The sequence below is a fragment of the Macrobrachium nipponense genome, chromosome 13 (assembly GCF_015104395.2).
Source record: "Macrobrachium nipponense isolate FS-2020 chromosome 13, ASM1510439v2, whole genome shotgun sequence".
In the NCBI taxonomy this organism is placed as follows: Eukaryota; Metazoa; Arthropoda; class Malacostraca; order Decapoda; family Palaemonidae; genus Macrobrachium; species Macrobrachium nipponense.
The window spans coordinates 26,249,581-26,273,446 of NC_087206.1; the positions used below are offsets into that span (position 1 = coordinate 26,249,581).

Here is a 23,866-nt window from a genome sequence, read left to right on the forward strand (position 1 = left end):
AGTTTTTTCCTTGTTTTGTAATTGAGTTCATATGGTTGTATGAAAAATGATGCAGGTAGGCATCTTTTTCGTTTCGTAGTACTAATAACTTTAGTTTGGTTAGGTGATCGGATTTGGTTTGAAGCTCCCTGCGTTGGTAGTGGACAGGTTCTGTCATAGAAGAGGGCGAACCCCCCATTGACATGATCCGACTTGGATTCTACTAAGTAAGCGGATATCAAGTCCCGTTAGTAGACCCAAAGAGTCTTTTCAGCTGTAGGTCACGCCCCTCTCGCGTAGCTCTTATGGCTATGCAGACTAATAGACAGTATCTATGAAGTCTTCAGCCTAAACAGGTAAGAACCAAGGTTATTTTATCCTACAACAGGTGTTGTTTACCTTTTCTTTGTTATTTTCTGTCTTGTACCCTCCACCAAGGGTGTCAATCAGCTAAGTATATGTCTGACAGGAAAGTTCATGTACAAAAATGATATTGTTATTTTACAATAAAGTTTTGTACATACTTACCTGGCAGACTATACGATTGATGGCCCGCCCAGCCTCCCCTCAGGAGACAGGTATAAGAGAGAAAAAATCTGGCAAGAAAGGTATGTTGGTTCTTACACCCGCTTCCCAGCGGCGGGTAAGGTAGATCACCTGACTACCTGTCGCGTTAGCCGCAAGTTTTGAATTCTGTCGTGACGTCAGAGACGTAAGCTAAGTATATGTCTGCCAGGTAAGTATGTACAAAACTTTACTGTAAAATAACAATATCATTTTTCTTCTCAGTTGTGCCGGACCCATGGACAGCTGCAGAGGACGCTCTTCAACACCCGTGGGACAACCCTCTTCGTCTACGCCTTTCCCCCATTCTGTCTGATTCGCAAGGTGATCAGCAGGGTGCTGGTGCACCACGAATCTTCGGATGATTCTGGTGGCACCCAAATGGGCCTCAGGCCGTTTGGTATCTGGACCTGCTGGCTCTTCTCAGCGAGGCACTGAGAGAGATTCCCCACTGGCACAACCTCCTGTGCCAACCACACATGGAACGGTACCACCAAGCGGTTCGGTCCCTGTTCTCTTCACAGCTGGCAGTTATCCCCACCATCTCTTGCGAGCGAGAGGCTTTTCTCGCCGAGCAGCAACAGAGATGTCTGGGTACCTCAGACATTCCTGCCCGCAGCGGTGTTACCAGGGAAGTGGTCCGTCTTCTGTTGGTTGGTGTCATGGATGGGGTCTCTCCACTCAGAGCACTCTTCAGCAGGTAGCGGATTTCCTCATCTTCCTTCGCCAAGAGAAGCTCCTCTCCGTCTCTGCAGTTAAAGGCTACAGAGCCGCCCTGCCCTAGTCCTTAAGCTGCAGGGAGTGGACATTTCCACCTCCATGGAAATCTCCCTCCTGATGAAGAGCTTCGAGAGGTCTTGCCCACTCAGGGAACTCGGGCCCCCGGGGTGGGACGTTGACTCTCATCCTAGGAGTTTGACTCGAAGACCCATCAAGCCACTCCGAGAGTTGTCAGACAGGGATCTGACCCTCAAGACCGTATTTCTGCTGGCCCTGGCACCGGCGAAGAGAGTAGGGGAACTGCATGGTCTTTCCTTCGATGTAAAGCACACGAGGGGATGGGTATCGGTGACGCTCTATTTCGTCCCAGACTTTGTAGCGAAGACTCAGAACCCTTCGGTCCCTGACGACTGGTTCGAGTCATTCACGATCCCCTCCCCGAAGGACTTCACCAACAATGATGCGGATGAGATGCTGCTTTGTCCTGTGATGGCACTACGGCGCTATCTGAAGAGAAACTCTCCACCTCACGCCTGAGTGTCGAGCCTCTTCGTTAGCACCAGGTTACCAAGAAGGAAGTCCAAGAACACTTTCTTTCTGGCTTCGTGAGGTTATCAGGAAGGCGAACGCTTCGGATAGGAGTGACGACACCAGTACCCTTCGTCCGAAAGCCCACGAAGTCAGGGGTATTGGTCCAACCCTTGCGTTCTGCAAGAACTTCTCCGTGGCACAGGTGCTGAAGGCAGGGTTGGGCCAACCAGACCACCTTCACATCTTTCTACCTTCGGGATATCACTCACAGGTCCTTAGACACTTTTTCTTTGAAACCCTGGTGGCTGCTCAACAAGTTGTGTAGCTTACCTCGACGGACAAGATAGTATCGCATCCTTGTGAGACTGCGTGAATGAAAGAGTGAATGAGAGTGTGACTGGCTTCTCTTCCTCCTCTTTTCTCTCCTCTACCTGTGGGCAGAGGGCTGCGGTCGTCACTACGCTGGACAGGAGGCCGATGCAGGTAAGCTACGCGACTGAGCTCCATCCTATCCCTTTCTTTAGGGATAGGAGCGGTTTTCCACCACTCCCCTAACAAGGGGGCGAGTGGACGCCAACAAGAGACAAATCCAAGACCTTATATTTGGCTCTTGCGTAGGAACTAGTTCTTGCTTGCTATTCATAAGAGGCACGCTTGCCTCCCTCATATGAATTTGGTCAAGAGGTCTGACCACTGATCCTGCGGTGCACACCCCGATCAGTTGGGCAGAGGCTAGGGATCCCTCCCTCTGCTCTTACGACCAGGGAGGGAACCAAGGTCGGACGAACACCAGTCTGTTCATAAGACTCAGATTCCACCCACCAATAAGTGAGTCTTCCATATGTTAAAGGACCGAGGGTTTGTATTACGTGTCGGAACAAATCACAATTTGTCGTAAATTGTATTTTTCCTAACTATACAAACCTGAGGTCCTTTACACATAGTCCCACCTCATGCCACCCTTCACTCTGTTCCTGGACCTAAAGCAAAGTGAATGTTTACCTCCCAGTCGGGCGGGACTCCCGACTATCAGACAAGCAGTTAACTACCGAACCACCTTGTTCGAAAGTTTACGACTGGTTCCAGCTGCGCTGAAGTACATTCCATATGTTAAAGGACCTCAGGTTTGTATAGTTAGGAAAAATACAATCTACGACAAATTGTGATTTTTACTGTACCTCCATTCATATTCTTTCTTCCATCTTACTCTCCTCTCTGCTTTCCATGCAACGCTGAGTGACCTCGTAGGTTCCAGCACTTGGCCTTCAGCCTAAATTGCATATTCGATTCTATTTTATCAGGTTTGCCACAACAGTGGGGGAAGGGCAGTCAGGGTGGATTTAGAAATTATCAAAAGCTGAGAAGGAAAAGATTAGGTAAAGAGTAAGGAGCTTTCCTGATAATCCACCAAGCAACTTATGCTTTTCCCATCAGCCTTTTCTACAAACTTGTTGAAAAAACAGGAATGTGAACTTACAAGAGGAAAAATAGTTGATTTGACCCTCCAGGAAGGGAATTCAAACCCAAGACTGCAGCAAGGCACAATACAATGGCTATGGTACAGTCCAAGGTTGGCGAACAAGGTTTGTATTCAGAGTAACCTCCTATTAGAAATTATAAAAAGCTGGGAAGGAAAAGATTAGGTAAAGAAGAAGGTGCTTTCCTGTTAATCCACCAAGCAACTTATGCTTTCTCCTCAGCCTGTCCTACACTTCGAAAAAAGAGGAACGTGAACAGAAATGAGGAAAAATAGCTGATTGAACCCTCCAGTAAGGGAACTCAAACCTAAAACCAAGGCCATGGTCCAATGCCTATGGCACAGTCCAAGGTCGGAAAACAGTGCATTTTAAGTAACCCTCTCCCAGAAAGGTTGCTTACCAAGGCTATAGGGTCCCCTCCTCCCACTTGTTTCATTTTGGAGTGTCCTCCTAAAAGAGTTCCCTACCAATACTTAAAGAGTCTTTTATCCTAACTCATGTAGGCAGTTATGTTACACCCTGAAGCCATGAGTTTTGTTCTTTTCATAGCCATTCAGGGAACTTATTGGTTCATAGGTAAGAGGGTTGGTGTTTGGCAGTACCAGACTACCCATATCTCGTTTTACCCAAAAAATATCACCCACAAGTCCTTGGACCTTTATTCAGACCTGTGGTGGCTGCACACCAGATTGTATAGTCTCCAAGCTCTCTTTAAAAAAAAATTTCTCCTAAAGTGCGTGGATGCTGTAAGGCTGGAGCTTGAATTAATGAGTAAATGGCTGTTTCTGCCTTTTTCCTTTATTCCTTCCCCTTCAAGTCAGCAATCAGGCCATGTGCTTGCGGGTGTGTGTGATGCAGGTAGACTTCACAATCAGGAATTCCATTTTAGAGCTTCAGCTCATTAGGTGTGACTACCTCCACTGTTCCTTTTAACCAAGGGTTGGGAATAAGGGCTGCTGATAAAACTGAATTCATCCATCCACTATGATCTAGATACTAGCTGCCTTCTAACCTGTGCTTCTTCAAAGTTGTCTTAGAGTGAGAGTTCAGATACATCTCATGACTAAGAGCATGGTATTTCTTGATGGAGATGAAAGGCAATTGTTTGTATTCTTGTTGAAACAAATGACAAAGTTTGAAAGTAATTAGCATTTTTCATTTGTATACAAACCAGAGCCTCTATCATATGACTACCTTGTTATCAAGTTTTAATTAACGATTCCAGCTTATGTTGAGGAATACTCCTACATTAAAAGTTTTGGTCTGTATATAAAAGAAAAATTCAAAATACTGTAAAAATTTATAATTTTAGGGAAAAAGTAAAATCTACAAGGTCTGGGAAGTGCTGATTTGTTTTCTTAATGAACCCAAACTCTTTAAATAATTCCCAGAGCCAGAATATGTACAGTAGTTCCTTGCATACATTGACCATAAAAGTGGTAGAAAAAAGTGACAAATTTATTTTAATCACCCAGCCAACTGCTTTCCGATGCTTCCCTGAACTTGTTTTCAATGGCTGGAAGGTCTGCCAAATCCACAGATGTTTCCATTTCAAGCTGCATCAGTTACCCTAAAGGATGGCCGAGCTCTCACCATTCATCCAGATCTCATGACTGATTGTCTGCAGTATGGACCTACTCCTGGGTTAGTAGTCTTTTTGCAACCATTATACAGGTACTCCTCATTTAACAACGTACTCGTTTTACGACAACTCAGAGTTATGACGACAAAATGAAAAAAGATAAAAAACCATAAAATGAAAATAAAAACATTGCCAATGGTGGCCAAGAGAAAGGCTATTCAGTGCCAATAATTTAGCTTAGCCTAGGTTTTGAAAACCTTGAGATCTGTGGCTAAAACAATAAATAAAGCTTTAATATACATACTTTGTAAAGAAAAGCTATACAGTTGAACCTCTAAATATGGGCATTCTGTGGTATGGGAACTCCACTGGTTGGCTTGATTCAGCCGCCATTAGTTCGTTGCGTGGCTGAACGGATGGCGCCATGTTGGTTTACAACTTCAAGACAGCAAAAATTATGCCATATCTCCTTTGTTTTAGTGAGAATAATTCTTAGTGATGAAAAGAAAATGTGTGAAGTCAAATATCTTTTTTTTATTTTAACTTGAAAATGAATATATATTTTTTTAAATATTTCACTTGAAAAGTCGCGACCAAGTTAATCCTTTAATCAAAACAATGAGACATTTGGCATGCATGAATTCCTTACTCTTAGTATGCTTGAAAGACTTACATGTAATACAGTTTGATAGTTTTGTATACAGCTGTGTATTTACATACGTATTTGATATGTCATCCATGAGATCAGACGATACTAGAGGTAAGAAGTGCAGGCATATATCTTATCAATGCTAGCAAATGCTTATCCCATCAGCAAATAGTTTAGTGTTCACTTTCCACAATAGATGGTGTTGTGCTTTGTTTACATTTTTACATTCAAATGCCCCATGATCACTGAAACTCCTTTATTATTTTTTTCATCTCACTACCCTATACAGTAAAAATAAATGACGAAGAAACTAATAGCGATAATTATGAAATACCAAATCTAGAATATGAAAGTCACTGTTAAATAATGTGCAGAATCTGAGAAAAGTTTTGTACTGTATTGACTTAGTATTGTATTGACTTACTAGTAGGCTATTTTGGGAATGTAGGCTAAATGTTTTAAATAAAGTGCACTAAGCCCCCATCATTAAACAAGGAGTATCTGTACTATAGTTATGTTCCTTGGCATATTGTATGACAAAAAATCACAAGTAGCAAGGAAATCTTTGATATGATGTGTAACTGCACAAGTCCTGTACAGTGTTCCCCCCTGTATTCACAGGGGATGTGTACCAGACCACCACCCCCGCTCCCCCCCTGCAAATAGCTAGAACCCGCGAATAGTTGAAACCCCTGTAAAAAGGCTTAAAATTGCCTATTTTGTTAGGTGAAACTCAAAACTCATAAAAGATTGTAAATGCAAGGAATCTGTGGCATCTGGCATCCGATGCGTATTTGATGTGGAAGCAAGTCGAGAGAGGGCACTTGAATCCAGTGATGCAACAAATCCCATACCTTGAAAAAGTTACTTAATTGTTTAGCTAGTTCCAGTTTTAAGCAGAGTATTAATGCTGTTATACATTACTTGCCATTTATATTATCATTGATATTTTTAGTTGTTTTGCTACTTGGCAAAGTTCTGACAATGCGTTTTATCATTTTATTACTCATATATTTCAACTTCATCATTTTATAACTTCATAATGTATAATTTTCTTTAGAAAATTATACATTATGAAGTTATAAAATGATGAAGTTGAAATATATGAGTAATAAAATGATAAAACGCATTGTCAGAACTTTGCCAAGTAGTAGGCTATGTCAAAGTTCTATGTATAATATATGACTGCAAATTAATTTATGGTGTTAGTCGAAATAAAGAGAATAATATGTTTAATGATGAATTCTTTTAATGACGTGGTTGCTGGAGCGGAACCCACCTATCATTAAACAAGGAGTATCTGTACTATAGTTTATGTTCCTTGGCATATTGTATGACAAAAAATCACAAGTAGCAAGGAAATCTTTGATATGATGTGTTAATACACAAGTCCTGTACAGTGTTTCCCCTTTGTATTCACAGGGGATGTGTACCAGACCACCCCCCCCCCTCCCCCCTGCAAATAGCTAGAACCCGCGCAATAGTTGAAACCCCACTGTAAAAAGGCTTAAATTGCCTATTTTGTTAGGTGAAACTCAAAACTCATAAAAGATTGTAAATGCAAGGAATCTGTGGCATTCTGGCATCCGATAGCGTATTTGATGTGGAAGCAAGTCGAGAGAGGGCACTTGAATCCAGTGATGCAACAAATCCCATACCCTTGAAAAAGTTACTTACTTGTAGTTCAGTTTTAAGCAGAGTATTAATGCTGTTTATACATTACTTGCCATTTATATTATCATTGATATTTTTAGTTGTTTTGTGTGATTTATTTAGATGTAGTGTATGTGATGTAGGGAAAGTCTTTAGGTCTATGACATTTAGTTGGTGTTTGTTTTTCAAACAAATACTAGTTAGTGCGGAAGTATTTCCTTAAGTGTATTAATTGTTTTCTTTTGTTCTTTAACTAGTGCAGTAGGTCACCTCTAAATATCTTTGTCATAAAATGCATTAACTAGGGCCCATACTCTGTGCAAGTTTTTCAGGTTGCTGTTAAACACTGATGCTTTCACTGTACAACTGTCTTATAGCCTCATTTGTATATCATGCAAAATCCCAGACACCTCATTCAGCTGTGGAAGAAACAACGGTCAAGTAAGCTGATCTGGTTTCGGCAGAGGCGGGCAGCTTTAGGGGAAGACGACTTTAGGCTAGCATCACTTATGGGGCTGTTTAGACCTGGATTCAACCTTGCTTCCTAATCGGAAGTGTTCTGTATGAGGTAACCCTTCTGCCGTGTCTGAGTTCCAACTTTACGAATCTGTTCGAGGTCCTTTCTATCTTGGGTTCCTTGTGATTCGTGTGGTAGGGGTTACAGATCTTCAGGCTTGTATTTGGAAGACGCCTTTGACAGCCAGTCGGAGCCCTTGTCCCACTCAATGTGGATGTTGTGAGAGTTGATGGGTATATCTCCAATCCTAGACTGTTTGACAACCTCATCACTTTGGTTTCGATGGGGTTCACATACCAACTAACATTTCGGCTGGCTGTACTACGTTCTTGTCAAGGAGAGGAGGGACTTCCTGTTAAATCATCTGCCTCCTCACTATCCGGGCATTCACAAGAAGGTTTTGTTGAGGGCGCCTCTTGTGCTCAGCAACAGTCTTTTAGAAAACAAGATGTCGTCATAAGTAGAGTTGCAGCAGCATCATTGGATGATTGTACAGCAGGTGACGGATCACAAATGCAGCTGTGTCTGGTTCGAGCTCTCAAAGTTTATTTGTCACGTACTGAGGAACTTTTACCTCGTCTGAGAATCTTACTTGGTTTCCCCTAGGTGTCCATCTTGTTCCATTTCGAAAGTGCAATTAGTTTCTTTTGCTAGGGGTTATTAGTCAAGCGTCGGTTGGTTCTTCATCGCTTTCGGAGGCCTTTGAGTTGTGCTTTGCGTTCCAAGGGCGGAACAGTTTTCGCGGAATCGGCTACCTTTTCTTGGCTTTCTGGAGGAATTTTTCAGTGTTTGGTGGATTCTTGGAGGTGGTTATTTGAGAGTCAGTGTGGGTTTTCACAATGCTATACCTTAGGGATTTTCAGTTTTTTCAGAGAAAGGTTACTCGCTGGGTCCTGTCATTGTGGTCAACTTGGTTTTATAATTAGCTTGGTATCGTTAGGATGTTAAAAGTTTAGGTAGTCAGTGGTACTCTAGATGAACTAGAGTGTTTCTGTTGGTCAAGCTTAGACTGAGTGTATTGTTCCTTTAGGTCCTTGAGGTTAGGCAGATCCCGATGGTCATGTTGTTATAACTTCATCTTCTTCAGCACAGTCATCTGTGTCAGTGAGCAATAGACAACCCGAAGGTCCTGCACACTCAACTTCTCCATATGTGAGAGGCTGAATAGCCATTTGGGAGGTTCATTGTTTCCCCTCCATACCTGAGAGGTATAGAATACCACATGGGAGGTTCTTCAGACTCAGGCGGTACCTTGGACTCAACACTGACGGTAAGGTATTTCCTCTGCAAGCATCCTCACCTACTGAGTTGGATGACTAGGTGAGGAGATTTATTTTTACCTCCATGAATAAGAAGTATAGATTACCACATGGGAGGTACTTCTGACTCAGACGGTACCTTAGACTCAACACTGACATTGAAGTACTTTCTTTGCAAACATCCTCACCTACCAAGTTAGATAACTAGGTGAGGATACATACATTTATACATGGTAGGTTGATAATGAGTTACCTGCGTTTGTTCCGTCGACAGGTCGGGCTGAATTAGATTGATCCCACTTCCATTAAAATTTTGTTAATCGGGCTAATTCAGGTGTTCAGGGAGTATATTACAATATGAAGTTTTCATAATAAAACTAATATTGTAATACTTACCTCAACACCTGAATGATTCGCACCCTCTTCCCCACTTCAGTTTGATAGTGAATGATTTAATTAAGGAGGTGGGCCTCTGGTGGCCAGTATTTGCACCGGTGTTGCCAATGGTAACACAGGTAACTCATTTGACTAGATTTTACCTGCAGCGTTGGTAACGCTGACAGTTAAAATTACCCACTTAGTGGGTAAATCTGTGGGGATGTAGTTTGGGCTGGTCAGGGTCAGTGACCAGGGCTAATTCAGGTGTTCAGGTATTCATATTTTTATTATATTGGAGTGTCTTACCGAACAATTATACAGCTGTAGGTTCCCTACGAATGGCAGACAATAGATAACTTCCGCGGTGGCGCCGCCATCGCTGATGTAGGTGACGTTATCTCCCTCCACTCGAGGGAGCTACAGGTACAACTGCCCAGGTAATATCAATTCTTTCTCTGCCAGCTTCTGGTGAACATCGGTGGTCGGTGTAGACATTTTCTTCATTTGTTGGGAAGTATATCTCACCAATATCGGTGAAGTATTCAACTTCGTGTTTTATGGGATTGAAGCTAGTTAGCTGAATTTCGTTTTTGCAATTTTGTGGCTTTACCATCATGTCGGTCTCTAGTCCTTCAGGAGTTAGGTTTTGCACTGGAGGGTGCAAAACTAGCTTAGTTAAACCAATATATGATGCACACTAAGTGCATTAAGTGTAGGGGTTGTGAGTTCTCAAGAGAGTCTACTTGTGATGAATGCAAGGATTGGAGTGAACAACAGTGGAAAGTTTTTGTTTCTCACTCGGGGAAGGTAATTAAGGATAGGAAGAGGAAAGCGACTCTCAGAGCTGAACGTAGGACTAGTATAGTTTCTTCTGCTTCTTCTATCGAAGCACCTGCTCTTATCCCTTCTTCTTTTCCTCATATTATGTCTCTGATCTTGAGTCCTCCTACTCCTGCACCTGTAACTCCCTTGCCAACTTCCTGTGGAGTTTCTCTTGACACCATTGCCAGCCTCGAGTCTAAATTTGAAAAGAAATTTTATGTATTGGCTAATACTGTTATGCAGTTAGGTGTATCTGTAAAGTCTTTCTTGGAAAAGACTTCAAGTGAAGTGAAAGTGTCAGTGCACTGCATTCTGAGGGGGTGGCTGTTTTTCCCTTGAGTTCTCCTAAACAAAGGTCCCTGTCCTGCTCCCCTGCCTCGGGGAGAAGACATACTGGAGGTCCAAGGGAGACTGTCAGTGTTTGCCCACAGACAGTCGCTTCTTCCGTCGATCCTGTGGTGTGACAGCAGGACTCAATTAAACACCATTTGAAAGGTGTATCGTTTGGTAATCAGTTATCAACAGAGTTGAGTGATTCGTCGCCGCCGGTTAGATGTCGCAAGTGGCGTGATTCTTCAGCCTCACGTCTGTTGAAGAGACATTCAACTGAAGAGGTGTTCTCTCCATCCCCCGTGAGAAGCCCCCTCCATGGGAGTATCTGTCTCCACCCAGGGGGACTTCTATGGCCTGGTAGATGCAAATAGGAGGTCCGCATTTGCAGGAGCAAAAGTTTTCTTTACGTCACCCGAATTAGATCATTTGGTAAAGAATATTTTCAAGATTTTGGAGATTATGAGCTTCTTGGACTGGACGATTGGAGCCCTCGCTATGAAAATAGAGGACTGTCCTACTCTCCAGGAGGACCTGGCATCAGACTGGCTTGGGGTTTTGTCGTGTGCCGACAAATCAGTTCGGGATGGTTGCGATGAGCTGGCCTCTCTTTTTGCATTCGGAACTCTCATGAAATGGCAGCTCTGCTGTTCTTTTGTTTCGAGGGGAGTCGCTTCACCTCAGAAGTCCGCCCTTTTGTTTTCTCCTCTCGACAAGAATCATCTGTTCCCCAAAGAAACAGTTGCCAAAACACTTTCCGCATTGGAAAAGAAGTCTACTAATGATTTGCTCGCCCAGTCTTCTAAGCGAGTTAAACCCTCGACGATGACTCCTACCACCTTGGAATCACCCTTGCAGAAGAAATCCTTTCGAGGGGGCAGGTCTAGACCGTTCGTCAGGCCTCGATCGAACTTACGCCACCCGACCAAGTCCTTGACCAAACCCGACGCCGAATCATCCTAGTGATCCTTCAATCCTTCATGCTCCGGTAGGGGGACAGACTGAGCCTCTTCTGGGAGGAATGGAGTCTCAGAGGGGCAGAGCTTTGGGTGATCCAAGTTCTCCGGTTCGGTTACTCCATTCCTCTCAAAGACACTCCGCCTCTATCCAATGTTCCCATCACATTGCCCGCCTACTCTTCAGGCTTGGAGAAATTTGTAGCCTCAACTCGAAAGATAGAGACTCATGCAGAAGGCGGTCATAGAGGAGATAAGCGACAGACCATCCCCCGGGTTTTACAACTGTCTATTTGTAGTCCCTAAGTCATCAGGGGGCTGGAGGCCCGTAGTGGATGTAAGCGCACTGAACTTGTTCGTTCAGAAGACCAAATTCAATATGGAAACGACTCGTTGGGTGTTGGATGGTATCCCTGTCTAGACGACTGGCTTCTCCGCTCCTCTTCGAAAAGTCGGTGTATGAAGGATCTCAAGAGGACTCTTTCAATAACTCTCTCGTTAGGTCTCCTTATAAACGAGGAGAAATCTGTGCTAATTCCGACTCAGAGCATTCTCTATTTGGGGATGACTCTAAACTCTCAAGTTTTTCGGGCTTTTCTATCACCAAAGAGAGTCCAGTTGTGTCTGGAAGTAGTCCAGGACTTCCTGGACCGCAAGTCCTGTTCTGCCAACCATTGGACTAGTAGTCTGTTAGGAACACTAGCTTTGGTGGAACAGTTCATCGAACTCAGAAGGCTGCACATGAGGCCCCTACAATTCTTCCTGAAGGCATCATGGTGCAGGAAGACTCAACCGGACTCGACAGTATTCAAGATTACAGAAGAAATCAAGGAGGGCTTAGCGTGATGGCCTTCAAAACCAAGACTGGTAGAGGGTCTTTCGCTTTGTCCGGTCCACCCAACCCTTCAGTTCTTTTCAGACGCATCTGACGCAGGTTGGGGAGCCCTGTTGGGGAAGAACGAAGCGTCAGGGAAATGGTCGGAAACTCGGCGCTCTCTTCATATCAACGTGAAGGGAAAATAACGTGTTGGTGGATGAACTAAGTCCATGTCACCAAGTACTGCTGTTGGAATGGACTCTCAATGCCAAGGTCTGCCTAGACCTATGGAAGCTTTGGGGAAAGCCGATGATAGACCTAATTGCAACTTCGAGGAACAACTGCCTTCCGCTGTTCTGCTCTCCAGTCTGGGACCCTTTTGCATGGTCAGTGGGCGCAGTGTTACTAGACTGGTCGGGTCTGGAAGCGCACGCCTTTCCCCCGTTCGGCCTAATAAGACAGGTGCTAAACAAAGTGTCATTGCACGAAAAAGTTTCACTGACACTTTTCGCTCCATTCTGGCCAAGGAAGTAATGGTTCCCAGATATCCTTGACTTGCTTGTAGATTTCCCCAGGCTTCTTCCATTAAAGAGATGTCTACTCAAATAACCACACTTCGTAAGATTCCACCAAGGATTATCCGCTCTGGCACTGACAGGATTCAGACTGTCAGGAGTCTCGTCAGAGCGAAAGGTTTTTCGAAGCAAGCTGCAGAAGCTATCGCAAACTGCAGAAGGATTCTTCTAACGGACTACCACTCCAAATGGGGAGTGTTTCGAAAATGGTGTTAACAAACTAAAGCCTCTTCTGAAACATCTGTGAACGAAATAGCGGATTTCCTTCTACAGTGGTCCCCCCCGTATTCGCTGGGGATATGTACCAGACCGTGAATAGTTAGAATCCCGAATAGTTAGAATCCACAAATGTTTGGAACCCCCCTCTAGAAATGCTCAGAAACTCCTATCCTGAACATGCAAACACCAAAGTATCCCTAAAAAGACCATCCTTCATCAAATATACATAAAATATCCTATTATGGTTCATATTAATCTTTGAAATATTATTAATACTGTTTTAAAGTAAATCTTACATTTTATGGTCATACATAAATACATACTATGTACGTACTGCATGACTTAGTTACGTATGTGAAAATAATTCAGTCCCCCCATAAGTATTCAGTCATGCACATTTTCTTTCATGCTGTTACTATTTGAGACATCCATTTTCTTTTTACAAGGGAAACAATTGTATGTGAAATCACAAATACCAAATGTCTACTTAAAGTGTTATCCTACATCAAATATACTATTGAATTGGTATTATAATATAATTTTAAAGTCATCTTAAACATTTTACCATTAGAAATATATAAACAGCCAATAGCAGAGGGGGGGGGAGAGAGAGAAGAGAGAGATGAGAGGAGAGAGAGAGAGAGAGAGAGCGAGAGAGAGAGAGAGAGAGAGAATAACTCCTTACGATTTCAATAGATTGAAATGAATGTCTGTAGGCAACTTTTTTCCCCTCCCATAAATACATATATTTCTCCAGAGAAGAGAGAAAGAGAGGATTTTGCAATTGTGTGTGTCTATCAATTCTTTGCTGAGAGCGAGAGAGATAAAAGAAGGAAGAAATAGAAACACCAAATGTATACCTTATGTAACATCCTGCATCAAATTTACCTTAAATTATTATCATATTACTGTATTAATCTTAGAGATTGTATTAATATAATTTTAAAGTAATCCTAAACATTATGTAGCCTTAAAGGTATATACTTACATACGTACTTATAACACTTGCAGCCAAGAGAGACAGAGTTACCACTATGACAAGTATCTTGGGGAGAGAGAGAGAGAGAGAGAGAGAGAGAGAGAGAGAGAGAGAGAGAGAGAGAGAGAGAGAGTGTCCTTACAGTATTTAGTATTTAAAAAAGAAAGTGGAATGATTATTGTATTTAAAATACTCACATATGACTTTTGTACTTACAGTTATAGTATTATTATTGGAAAATATTAATGATAAACTTATTACATACATGTCCATGAAAATGAGAGAGAGAGAGAGAATAGAGAGAGAGAGAGAGATAGAGAGAGATTTACATAAAACATTAAAATTAAAATTCGTTGACCATTGTATGGCGTTACTTTCCCAGCTCCGAGCGTCACTGGAGTTATGAGAAGGTAGGGAAATTGATACAGTTAAAGACGAAGGGAAGAATTTTCATTTGAAATTAGTTATCGTATTATTACTACTTCTATTATTATTATTATTTGAAAAATAAAATAAAACACATGCATCTACCATAAAAATTCTCTCATCTCAGTAAGAAAGAGGAGTTATCCTTACAAGTGAAATGGAAAGGTCATTTTCATCTCTTTAAAATACTACCATTATGAATTTGTAATTACAGTTTTATTATTATTATTATTATTTATTATTATTATTATTATTATTATTATTATTATTATTATTATTATTATTATTATTATTAAAATAGCTGAAATTATCAATAAACATTTTACATACTACCTAGTACCATAAAAATTCTTTCATCTTGGTAAGAGAGAGAGAGAGAGAGAGAGAGAGAGAGAGAGAGAGAGAGAGAGAGAGAGAGAGAGAGTGTGTTTACCTCTCTCTTCTCTCAAAAAATACTTATAACACTTCCAGCGAAAGAGAGGAGGGAGTTACCACTATGACACATTATTATCTTGTGTGGCAAAAGAGAGAGAGAGAGTTAGTCTTAATTAAAAGTGACATGGATAGATTAGTATTGTATTTAAAATACTATCACATAATATGAATTTGTAATTACAGTTATATTATTATTATTATTTTTTTTTTTTCTCTATCACAGTCCTCCAATTCGACCTGGGTGGTATTTATAGTGTGGGGTTCTGGGTTGCATCCTGCCTCCTTAGGAAGTCCATCACTTTTCTTACTAAGTGTGCCGTTTTCTAGGATCACACACTTCTGCATGAGCCCGGAGCTACTTCAGCCTCTAGTTTTTTTTTCTAGATTCCTTTTCAAGGATCTTGGGATCGTGCCTAGTGCCCCTATGATTATGGGTACGATTTCCACTGGCATATCCCATATCCTTCATATTTTCTATTTTCAGATCTTGATACTTATCCATTTTTTTCCCGCTCTCTTTTCTCTTCAATCTGGTGGGGTCCCATGGTATTGCGACATCAATGAGTGATACTTTCTTCTTGACTTTGTCAATCAAAGTCACGTATGGTCTGTTTGCAGCGTATCACCCTATCCGTCCTGATACCATAGTCCCCAGAGGATCTTTGCGTGATCGTTTTCTATCACTACCTCAGGTTGGTGCTCGTACCACTTATTACTGCAAGGTAGCTGATGTTTCTTGCACAGGCTCCAGTGGAGGGCTTTTCTTTGCCACTGAATCATGCCTCTTTTTGTACTGGTTCTGTGCAAGTGCCGGGCATTCGCTTGCTATGTGGTTTATGGTTTCCTTTTCGTATTGCACTTCCTACATATGGGAGAGATGTTATTTCCATCTATCGTTCTTTGAACATATCTGGTTCTTAGGGCCTGATCTTGTGCCGCTGTTATTCCTTCAGTTTCCTTCTTTAGCTCTCCCCTCTGTAGCCATTGCCATGTGTCACGCTGGCTAGTTCTTTTAGTCTGTCTCATGTATTGTCCGTGCATTGGTTTGTTGTGCCAGTCCTCTGTTCTGTCTGTCATTCTCCTGTCTCTGTATATTTCTGGGTCTTCGTCTACTTTATTAGTCCTTCTTCCCATGCACTCTTTAGCCACTCGTCTTCACTGGTTTTCAGATATTGCCCCAGTGCTCTGTTTTCGATGTTGACGCAGTCCTCTGTACTTAGTAGTCCTCTCCCTCCTTCCTTCGTGTTATGTATAGTCTGTCCGTATTTGCTCTTGGGTGTAGTGCTTTGCGTATTGTCATATGTTTCCTGGTTTTCTGATCTATGCTGCGGAGTTCTGCCTTCGTCCATTCCACTATTCCTGCGCTGTATCTGATTACTGGCACTGACAAGTGTTTATGGCTTTTATCATATTTCCTCCATTGAGTTTTGACTTGAGTATTGCCTTGAGTCTCTGCATATATTCTTTCCTGATCCGTGTCCTTCATCTCTTGGTGTTTTATAATCCCCTCCTTCCATTATTCCCAGGGTATTTGTATCCTGTTCATCATATATAGTTTGATGTTGCTCCCATCTGGTAGCTTTATACCTTCAGTTTCTCGTTACTTTGCCTTTTGTATGTTGACTAAGGCGCATTTTTTTCTATTCCAAACTCCATCCTGATGTCCCCAGATACAATCCTTACAGTCTGGATTAGGGTATCTATTTCCTTGATGCTCTTACCATGCAGCTTGATGTCGTCCATGAACATCAAATGGTTGATTCTGTTACCTCTTTTCTTGAGTTGGTACCCGGCATCCATCTTGTGTAGTACTTTTGTCATGGAATCATGGCTACTACGAAGAGTAGTGGGGACAGTGAGTCGCCCTGGAAGATCCCTCTCCTGATATTTATTCCTCTGCTAGTCTTATTCCAGAGCTTGTAAGTATTGTATTCCAGTTGCGCATTGTATTTTTGAGGAAGCTGATGGTGTTTTCCTCTGCCCCATATATTTTCAGGCATTCTATTAGCCATGTGTGTGGTATCATGTCGAAGGCTTTCTTATAGTCTATCCATGCCATGCTTAGGTTAGTTTTCCTTCTCCTACTGTTCTTCATTACCATTTTGTCTATCAGGAGCTGGTCTTTTGTGCCCCTACACTTCCTTCTGCAGCCTTTCTGTTGGTGGGGATGTGTTTGTCTCCTCTAGGTAATTGTATAGCCTTTCACTGATGATACCTGTTAGTAACTTCCACATTATTGTAGGGCAGGTGATAGGCTGTAGTTACTGGCTATATTTTCCCTTACTCTTGTCTTTTTGTACGAAGGATGTTCTCCTGTGGTCATCCATTTGGGTGCATGGTGATTTGAGATACAATGCTGGAGTTGTTGTCTGCTATCGTGGGTGTAGGCCTTGAAGTTTTTGAGCCAGTATCCATGGACTTCAATCGGGACCTGGGGCTTTCCAGTTTGGCATTTTCTTTAGTTGGTGTCCTGACTGCGTCTGTTGTGATCTCTGTGAATCTTTGTTTTATTCTCCCTGTTTCTTCTTCCTTGACTTCCTGGAGCCATGTTGCATGTTTGTTGTGTGATACCGGATTACTCCATATGTTTTCCCAGAGCCTCTAACTTGCTTCGGCTTCAGGAATTTTCTGGGTGGTTGTCTTCCCCTCTTAGTTGGCTGTATAGTCTTTTCTGGTTGGTTCCGATAGTTTGTTCTGTTGGTATCCCTTATTCCTATTCATGTACCGTTGGATCTTATGTGCTTTGGCCTTAAGCCTCTGTTTTACATCTTCTATTGTGTTGTTTAGTCCCCTCTCTTGTACTTTGTATTTCTTGTTGAGTTCCTCCCTTGTTTTCTTGCTTCTTAGCCTTTTTTTCTGCCATCTCTTTCAGTTTACTCAAGTCAGATCTCATCACCATGATTTGCTTTTCCAGGCGCCTTTTCCAAGGAGGTTGCTGTTTTTGGTTTCTGTTGGGTGGTTGTGCTGGTGGTGTGGTGTTCGAATCCCCATCAGTTCTGCTATTAATCTTGCTCCTGCATATACCAAGTTATTTGTTTCTGTGATACTGGTGGTGTGTATTATGCCCATTATTTCATTGACCTCACTTGTTTTCTCCCTTAATTTCTTGGTGTTGTAGGCTTTCATGGAGGGATCTTAGTTCCTCTCTGTATCTGGCTCCATCCATTGTCTAATCTTTTCTACCCATTCCGTCCTCTCTGTTACTTCGTCGGTGTTTCTTCGTGTGTCGTTGTTTGAATATCCCATCCTCCCTGTCGTCTTCTGTGGCATCGTCTCTCAGTTCGTCTTCGTGTAATTCGTTGTCGTGTGACATTTCCCTTTCCAGTTCTTTTCTTTCTGTTGGGGAGAGCCAGTTGTGTTTTGTTATTTATTATATTTATTATTATGATTATTATTATTATTATTATTATTATTATTATTTGAAAGTATTAAAAGCTATAGTACAAGTACTATAAAAAAAATATCGAGTCTCAGTAAATGAGAGAGAGAGAGAGAGAGAGAGAGAGAGAGAGAGAGAGAGAGAGAGAGAGAGAGAGAGAGAGGAAATTTCATGAGCACTTGATGGCAACACAACAGCTCTTCCCCCTCCTGTCACAGAACTTGATATATCTGACAGTTTTAGTACCTTGAGTTTAGAGAAAGAAGACTAGGATTTCCTTCATTCTTCCATAATTTTTTAAATTTATAAGCTAAAATCTTACTAATTCACTATGGTATTTTCTTTAATGAATTGATATTATTGCTGTATAAGTAATATTAATATTTGAAAATAGTAAATCATTTATTTATCATACAAAAAAACAATCTTTTTAGTAGAGAGAGAGAGAGAGAGAGAGAGAGAGAGAGAGAGAGAGAGAGAGAGAGAGAGAGAGAGAGAGAGTAGAGAGAGAGAGAGAATTGTTATTTTTATTATGATATCATTTAAACTTATTAAACTTACTAATACAGTATTAATCAAAATTAATATTTGAAAATTAGTAAATCATTTTTGTATCATAAGAATATTTTTAGTCATGAAAATAAACATCAAAATACATTAATTAGTGATTATTTTCGTCGGAAAATTCCGCGAATGGGCGAGTTCCGTCCGCGAATAATTTCTAGATAGGTTCCAAAGAGAAAAATCCGCGAATGTGTGAGTCCGCAAATCTGGAGAACGCGAATACGGGGGGACACTGTACTCTTAAAGGATGTTAACCCTCTTAACGCCCGAAGCCCTAAAAAATCAAACCTCTCCTGTATGCCTGCGCCGGTTTAAGTGAGCGCGGAAGCGGAAAAAATAATTTTTTCACAAAATCACAGCGCGCTTAGTTTTTGAAGATTAAGAGTTCATTTTTGGCTCATTTTTTTGTCATTGCTTGAAGTTTAGTATGCAATCATCAGAATGAAAAATAATATCATTATCATATGTAAATAATGCGATATAGGTAGCGGAAAAAAAAAATTCATAGATAATTGATCTCAAATCACGCTGTGCAAAAAAAACGGTCAAAGCTAACGAGTTAATTTTTTTTTTTTCGTTGTATTTTACACTAAATTGCAATCCTTTTGATATATAATAACATAGTAAAACAATAAAAGCAACACCGGAAAAATATTATCACAAATGATGTACAATTCGTAACGCGCGGACGTAAAAAATATTATTTTCAAAATTCACTGTAATTCTAAATATTGTTTCTAGAGACTTCCAATTTGTTTCAAATTAAGAAGAAATGATTGAATATTACGATACTGTAAGAGTTTTAGATTAGAATTGCAGATTTCGACCATTTCGGACGAGTTAAATTTGACAGAATGTCGAAATTTTTATATATATATTTTTTTATATGCACATATTTCGGAGATGGAAAAAGCTACAACTTCAATTAATTATTTTTTATTGTATTCTTCATGAATTTGCGCACATTTTGATATATGAAACTCTATAAAAAGGCTAATATGAAAAGGAGCAAATATTAGGATAATGCGATGTACGTATTTCGAGACTTGCGGCCGCGAATCGGCGCGCCGAGTGAAAGTAAATATATATCTTTCAAAAATTCACCAATAAATCACAATATTGTTTTAGAGACTTCAAATTTGTTTCAAATGAAGAAAAATGATGGAATATTACTAGGCCGTAAGAGTTTTAGCTTACAATTGCGTTTTCAACTATTTCGGTAGAGTCAAATTTGACCGAACGATGGTTTTTTTTTCTATTTATCGTGAATTATATGCAAATATTTTGAAAAAAGAGAAAAGCTACAACCTTCAATCCTTTTTAGTTGTATTCTACATGAATTGCGCACATTTTCTCATATATAAAACGTTTATGTAACAGCTAATTTTAAATGGTGCAACATTTTGACAATCGCACAAAAAAACAAATTCTGATTTTTTTCGGAAGAGTTACCACGCGAACGTAAGGAAAATGTATTTTTAATTTTTTTTTTCATAAATTCACCATAAATCGAAATATTGTGCTAGAGACTTCCAAGTCGTTGCAAAATGAAGGTAAATGATTGAATATTACTGAATATAAGAGTTTTAGCTTACAATTGCGTTTTTCGACCATTTCGGTAGAGTCAAAGTTGACCGAAAGTTGAAATTTTTGCACTTAACGTTATTTATATGAAAATATTTCAAAACTGATAAAAGCTACAACCATGGGTTGATTTTTGTTGTATTGTGCATGAAATTGCGCACATTTCCATATATAAAACTTTATGTAACGGCAAATTTAAAAGGGTGCAACATTAGGACAATCGCACGAAAAAATTTATCGGACGAGTTATCGCACGAACGTGTTGGGAAAACGTTTTTTCATAATTAACCATAAATCGAAATATTGTGCTAGAGACGTCCCAATTTGTTCAAAATGAAGGCAATGATTGAATATTATTATAATATAAGAATTTAGCTTACAATTGCGTTTCTCGACCATTTCTGTAGAGTCAAAAGTTGACGAAGGTTGAAATTTTTGCACTTATCGTTATTTATATGAAAATATTTCAAAACTGATAAAAGCTACAATCATGAGTATTTTTTTGTTGTATTTTACATGAAATTGCGCACATTTTCATATATAATACTTCATGTAAAGGATAATTTAAAATGGTGCAAAAATTATGTCAAAGTGACGAAATAATTTCCGAGATGTGTCACTGATACTTTTTAGTGCGATAAGAAAGAAAGTCGCACTTGCGCGCCCGCGTAGCGATTGTAAACAAAACAACGCCTTGATCCATGAACTCCCAGCATCCCCCAAGGCGCGTGATACAAAAGTTTTCGGCTGGTAGGCCTATAAGTATTTTTCCGCGAATTTAAAAAAAAAACTTTTTGAGCCGACGTATGATACGTCCAATCGGCATACGGGAGACATTTTGACACGACGTTTAATGCGTCCAATCGGCGTAAGAGGGTTAAGCGTTTAGCGCCTTCGACTATTAGGGGATACAGAGCGATGCTGGCTTCAGCTTTTAAACACAGAGGATTAGACCTATCCACGAATAGTGATCTTTCCGATCTATTTAAATCGTTTGAGACTTCCAAATAGTCAAAGGACTCGATAGCATGGAATCTTGATATAGTACTTAAACGGCTTTCAAGTCCTCCCTTTGAGCCACTACTTTCTTCATCTATGAGGAATCTCATCAAGAAGACATTATTTTTAGTTGCATTAATTAGCATCAGCTAGACGAGTTTGTGAGCTACACGCAATGGACAAAAAGGTGGGATTTTCTCAAGGTGACGCAGTTTGCCCCATGGAGCTCAATTTTCTCGCAAAAAATGAGAACCCATCTAATCCTTGGCCGTGTAACTTCGTCCTCAAGAACCTGACAGACTTGATAGGCCAGGAAGAAGAAGAAAGGCTCTTATGTCCCGTGCAGGCATTAAGATATTACCTCCGCAGAACGGAGAAAATTGAGGTCGGTCAAATTGTTTGTGGTGCTCTGTTAAAAATCCCTCTCACCCTCTCTCAAATAATGCTATCTCCTTTTTTTCTGAGAGAATTAATTGTCCATTACTTGAAAGAAATCGAGACAGTGTTCGAAGATTGTAAGTCTCTCGGTCCACTTTTGGTAGCTGGCATGGTGTTGGGGGAAATGACACAGGGGGTTGCTCCCTCTGCTAGCCAATGTTTCGCCTTGTATCAAGGTTGACGAGTTAAAGGGAAGTCTGGGGGTACAAAATACCTGGAGTACTCACCAATCATTTTAGTTTTAGTTTTGGTGGTTAAAGGTTTTTAATTCAGTGTAGGTGACAGTTGTGTTTTCATGTTGGTTATTTCTGGTCTTAGCCCAGGGCAAGGGCAATATTTAGTTGTATCTTCGTTGAGTCAGCAGTAAACACCATGACTACGAGGATATTCCACTCCAAGTAGAGGCACCCATTGGTCATACTCCAAGCCTTCTACTACGTAAGATGAGCAACGACCAGAGGCAGTATTTTCCTGCAGTAGCTCTCTTACAAGGTAAGGTACAACAGGCGCTAACAGTGCTTTTGGATCTTTCTTCAAGAATCATATGTTATTTTTTAATTAAGCTTACATCCACAGCCCCCCATCCTTGTAATGGGCAATCAGCTGTATAATTGTTCGGTAAGACACTGCAATAAAAATGGAATTTTCATTATAAAATGAAATTTTATTGCATACTTACCGAACAATTATTAATTAAAGCCCTCCCTCCTCCCCACAGGTGGATGGCTGGGCAAAACAATTTATGTTACCTGGGCAGTTGTACCTGTAGCTCCCTTGTGTGGAGGGAGATGACGTCATCTACATCATCGATGGCGTTGCCACCGCGGAAGTTTTGAATCTGTTGTCTGCCATTGGTAGGGAACCTACAGCTGTATAATTGTTCGGTAAGTATGTAATAAAATTTCATTTATAATGAAAATTCCATGTTTTATTATGAAAATTTCATCTTCTCTTGAAGGTGCGAGCTGTAAGGAAACATACTAATCCACCTCCTTTTAAGAAATGAAAGAGCTGAGAAGAATCTTAATTATCTGAAGTATGAAAAGCAACATCAGTTTTGTGCAAGAGCATAATCTATAGAATCGTAATCCTTGAAGTGTCTCTTCATGAATTAGCTATTGATCATGCAAAAACAGTTTGCTGAGAAAAAAATCCTAAGAAACCTGCCTTTCAACAAGAGGACAAAAGGGAGGCTTGAACCAGTCAATAGAGGTATTGATACTTTAAAACCAGGGTGAGATTTCATCATGAACACTAAAAAAAATTTGAGAAGCACTCCCTAATGAATTACTGGCTTAAAGTTTTATAAGTAACTGAAGTAACAAAATTCCCACATTTTGACAGAAAATGAATTGTAGAGATGTCACCAAGACTTAAGATATCCCTGTCTCTCTTAGGTGAAACTCCTCTCACTGTAATATGTGATTGGAAATCTGTAAACTTGAAGGATAAACAATAAATCCAAACAAATGATTGTCATTAGTCAAACTAAAAGGTCTACAAAAAATACACCCCACAACTGATTGGAATGCTTTCTGAAGTAAATTTTATTGGTATGATTCTTAGACTAACTGATTGAGTTGCTAGCAGAATACTGATTGCAAAAGGCTTTTAGACCTAAGGAGGGAACTTTGATGCTAGGAAATTAACTTGATGTTTCTTTCCCAGATGAATTAAATGAGAATTGAACACCACTCTTTGATTTTTGCAAAGAGGAGTTGTCACTTTCAGATGCCGGATGCCAAGCCACCATTTAAAATTTGTACAAAATGTTCTAAAAATTTCTTTGTATATTACAGAACTAACCAGAATTTTGGTTACAGAAGAACAAAGAGAATCCAAAACTAGCCTTGATTGACTTATTCCTTAGCAAGAAGGAATGGCTGGAGAGTCAATTCCATGTCTTGACAGAAGGAACTGGATTCATTGAGTGCAAACCAGTCTTTCCTCCAATGGGTAGACATGGGTATTCACAGAATCTACATCCATCTTAGAAATGTATAATCATAATTGGAAGGAAATTGAAGTGCAAG

General features: G+C 40.5%; 2 protein-coding genes across 3 annotated transcripts in view; one reads left to right on the forward strand and one right to left on the reverse strand.

Annotated features, from left to right (window-relative positions):
- The window catches only part of LOC135225698 (biogenesis of lysosome-related organelles complex 1 subunit 2-like), a 39,395-nt gene extending 33,786 nt beyond the window's left edge, over positions 1 to 5,609 (reverse strand). Inside the window, exon 1 of the mRNA XM_064265053.1 lies at positions 5,528 to 5,609. Coding sequence (XP_064121123.1) covers positions 5,528 to 5,594 — 67 coding nt within the window. The 5' untranslated portion in view covers positions 5,595 to 5,609. The remainder of the gene's footprint in view (positions 1 to 5,527) is intronic.
- LOC135225697 (kynurenine/alpha-aminoadipate aminotransferase, mitochondrial-like) overlaps positions 1 to 23,866 on the forward strand; it is a 153,999-nt gene that overhangs the window by 26,822 nt on the left and 103,311 nt on the right. The window contains exon 1 of one of the 2 annotated variants that reach the window (XM_064265051.1): positions 4,800 to 4,916. The exons of the other annotated variant lie outside the window; for it this stretch is intronic. Coding sequence (XP_064121121.1) covers positions 4,813 to 4,916 — 104 coding nt within the window. The 5' untranslated portion in view covers positions 4,800 to 4,812. Of the gene's footprint in view, positions 1 to 4,799; positions 4,917 to 23,866 lie in introns of those variants that run through there. 2 annotated transcript variants of the gene reach the window in all.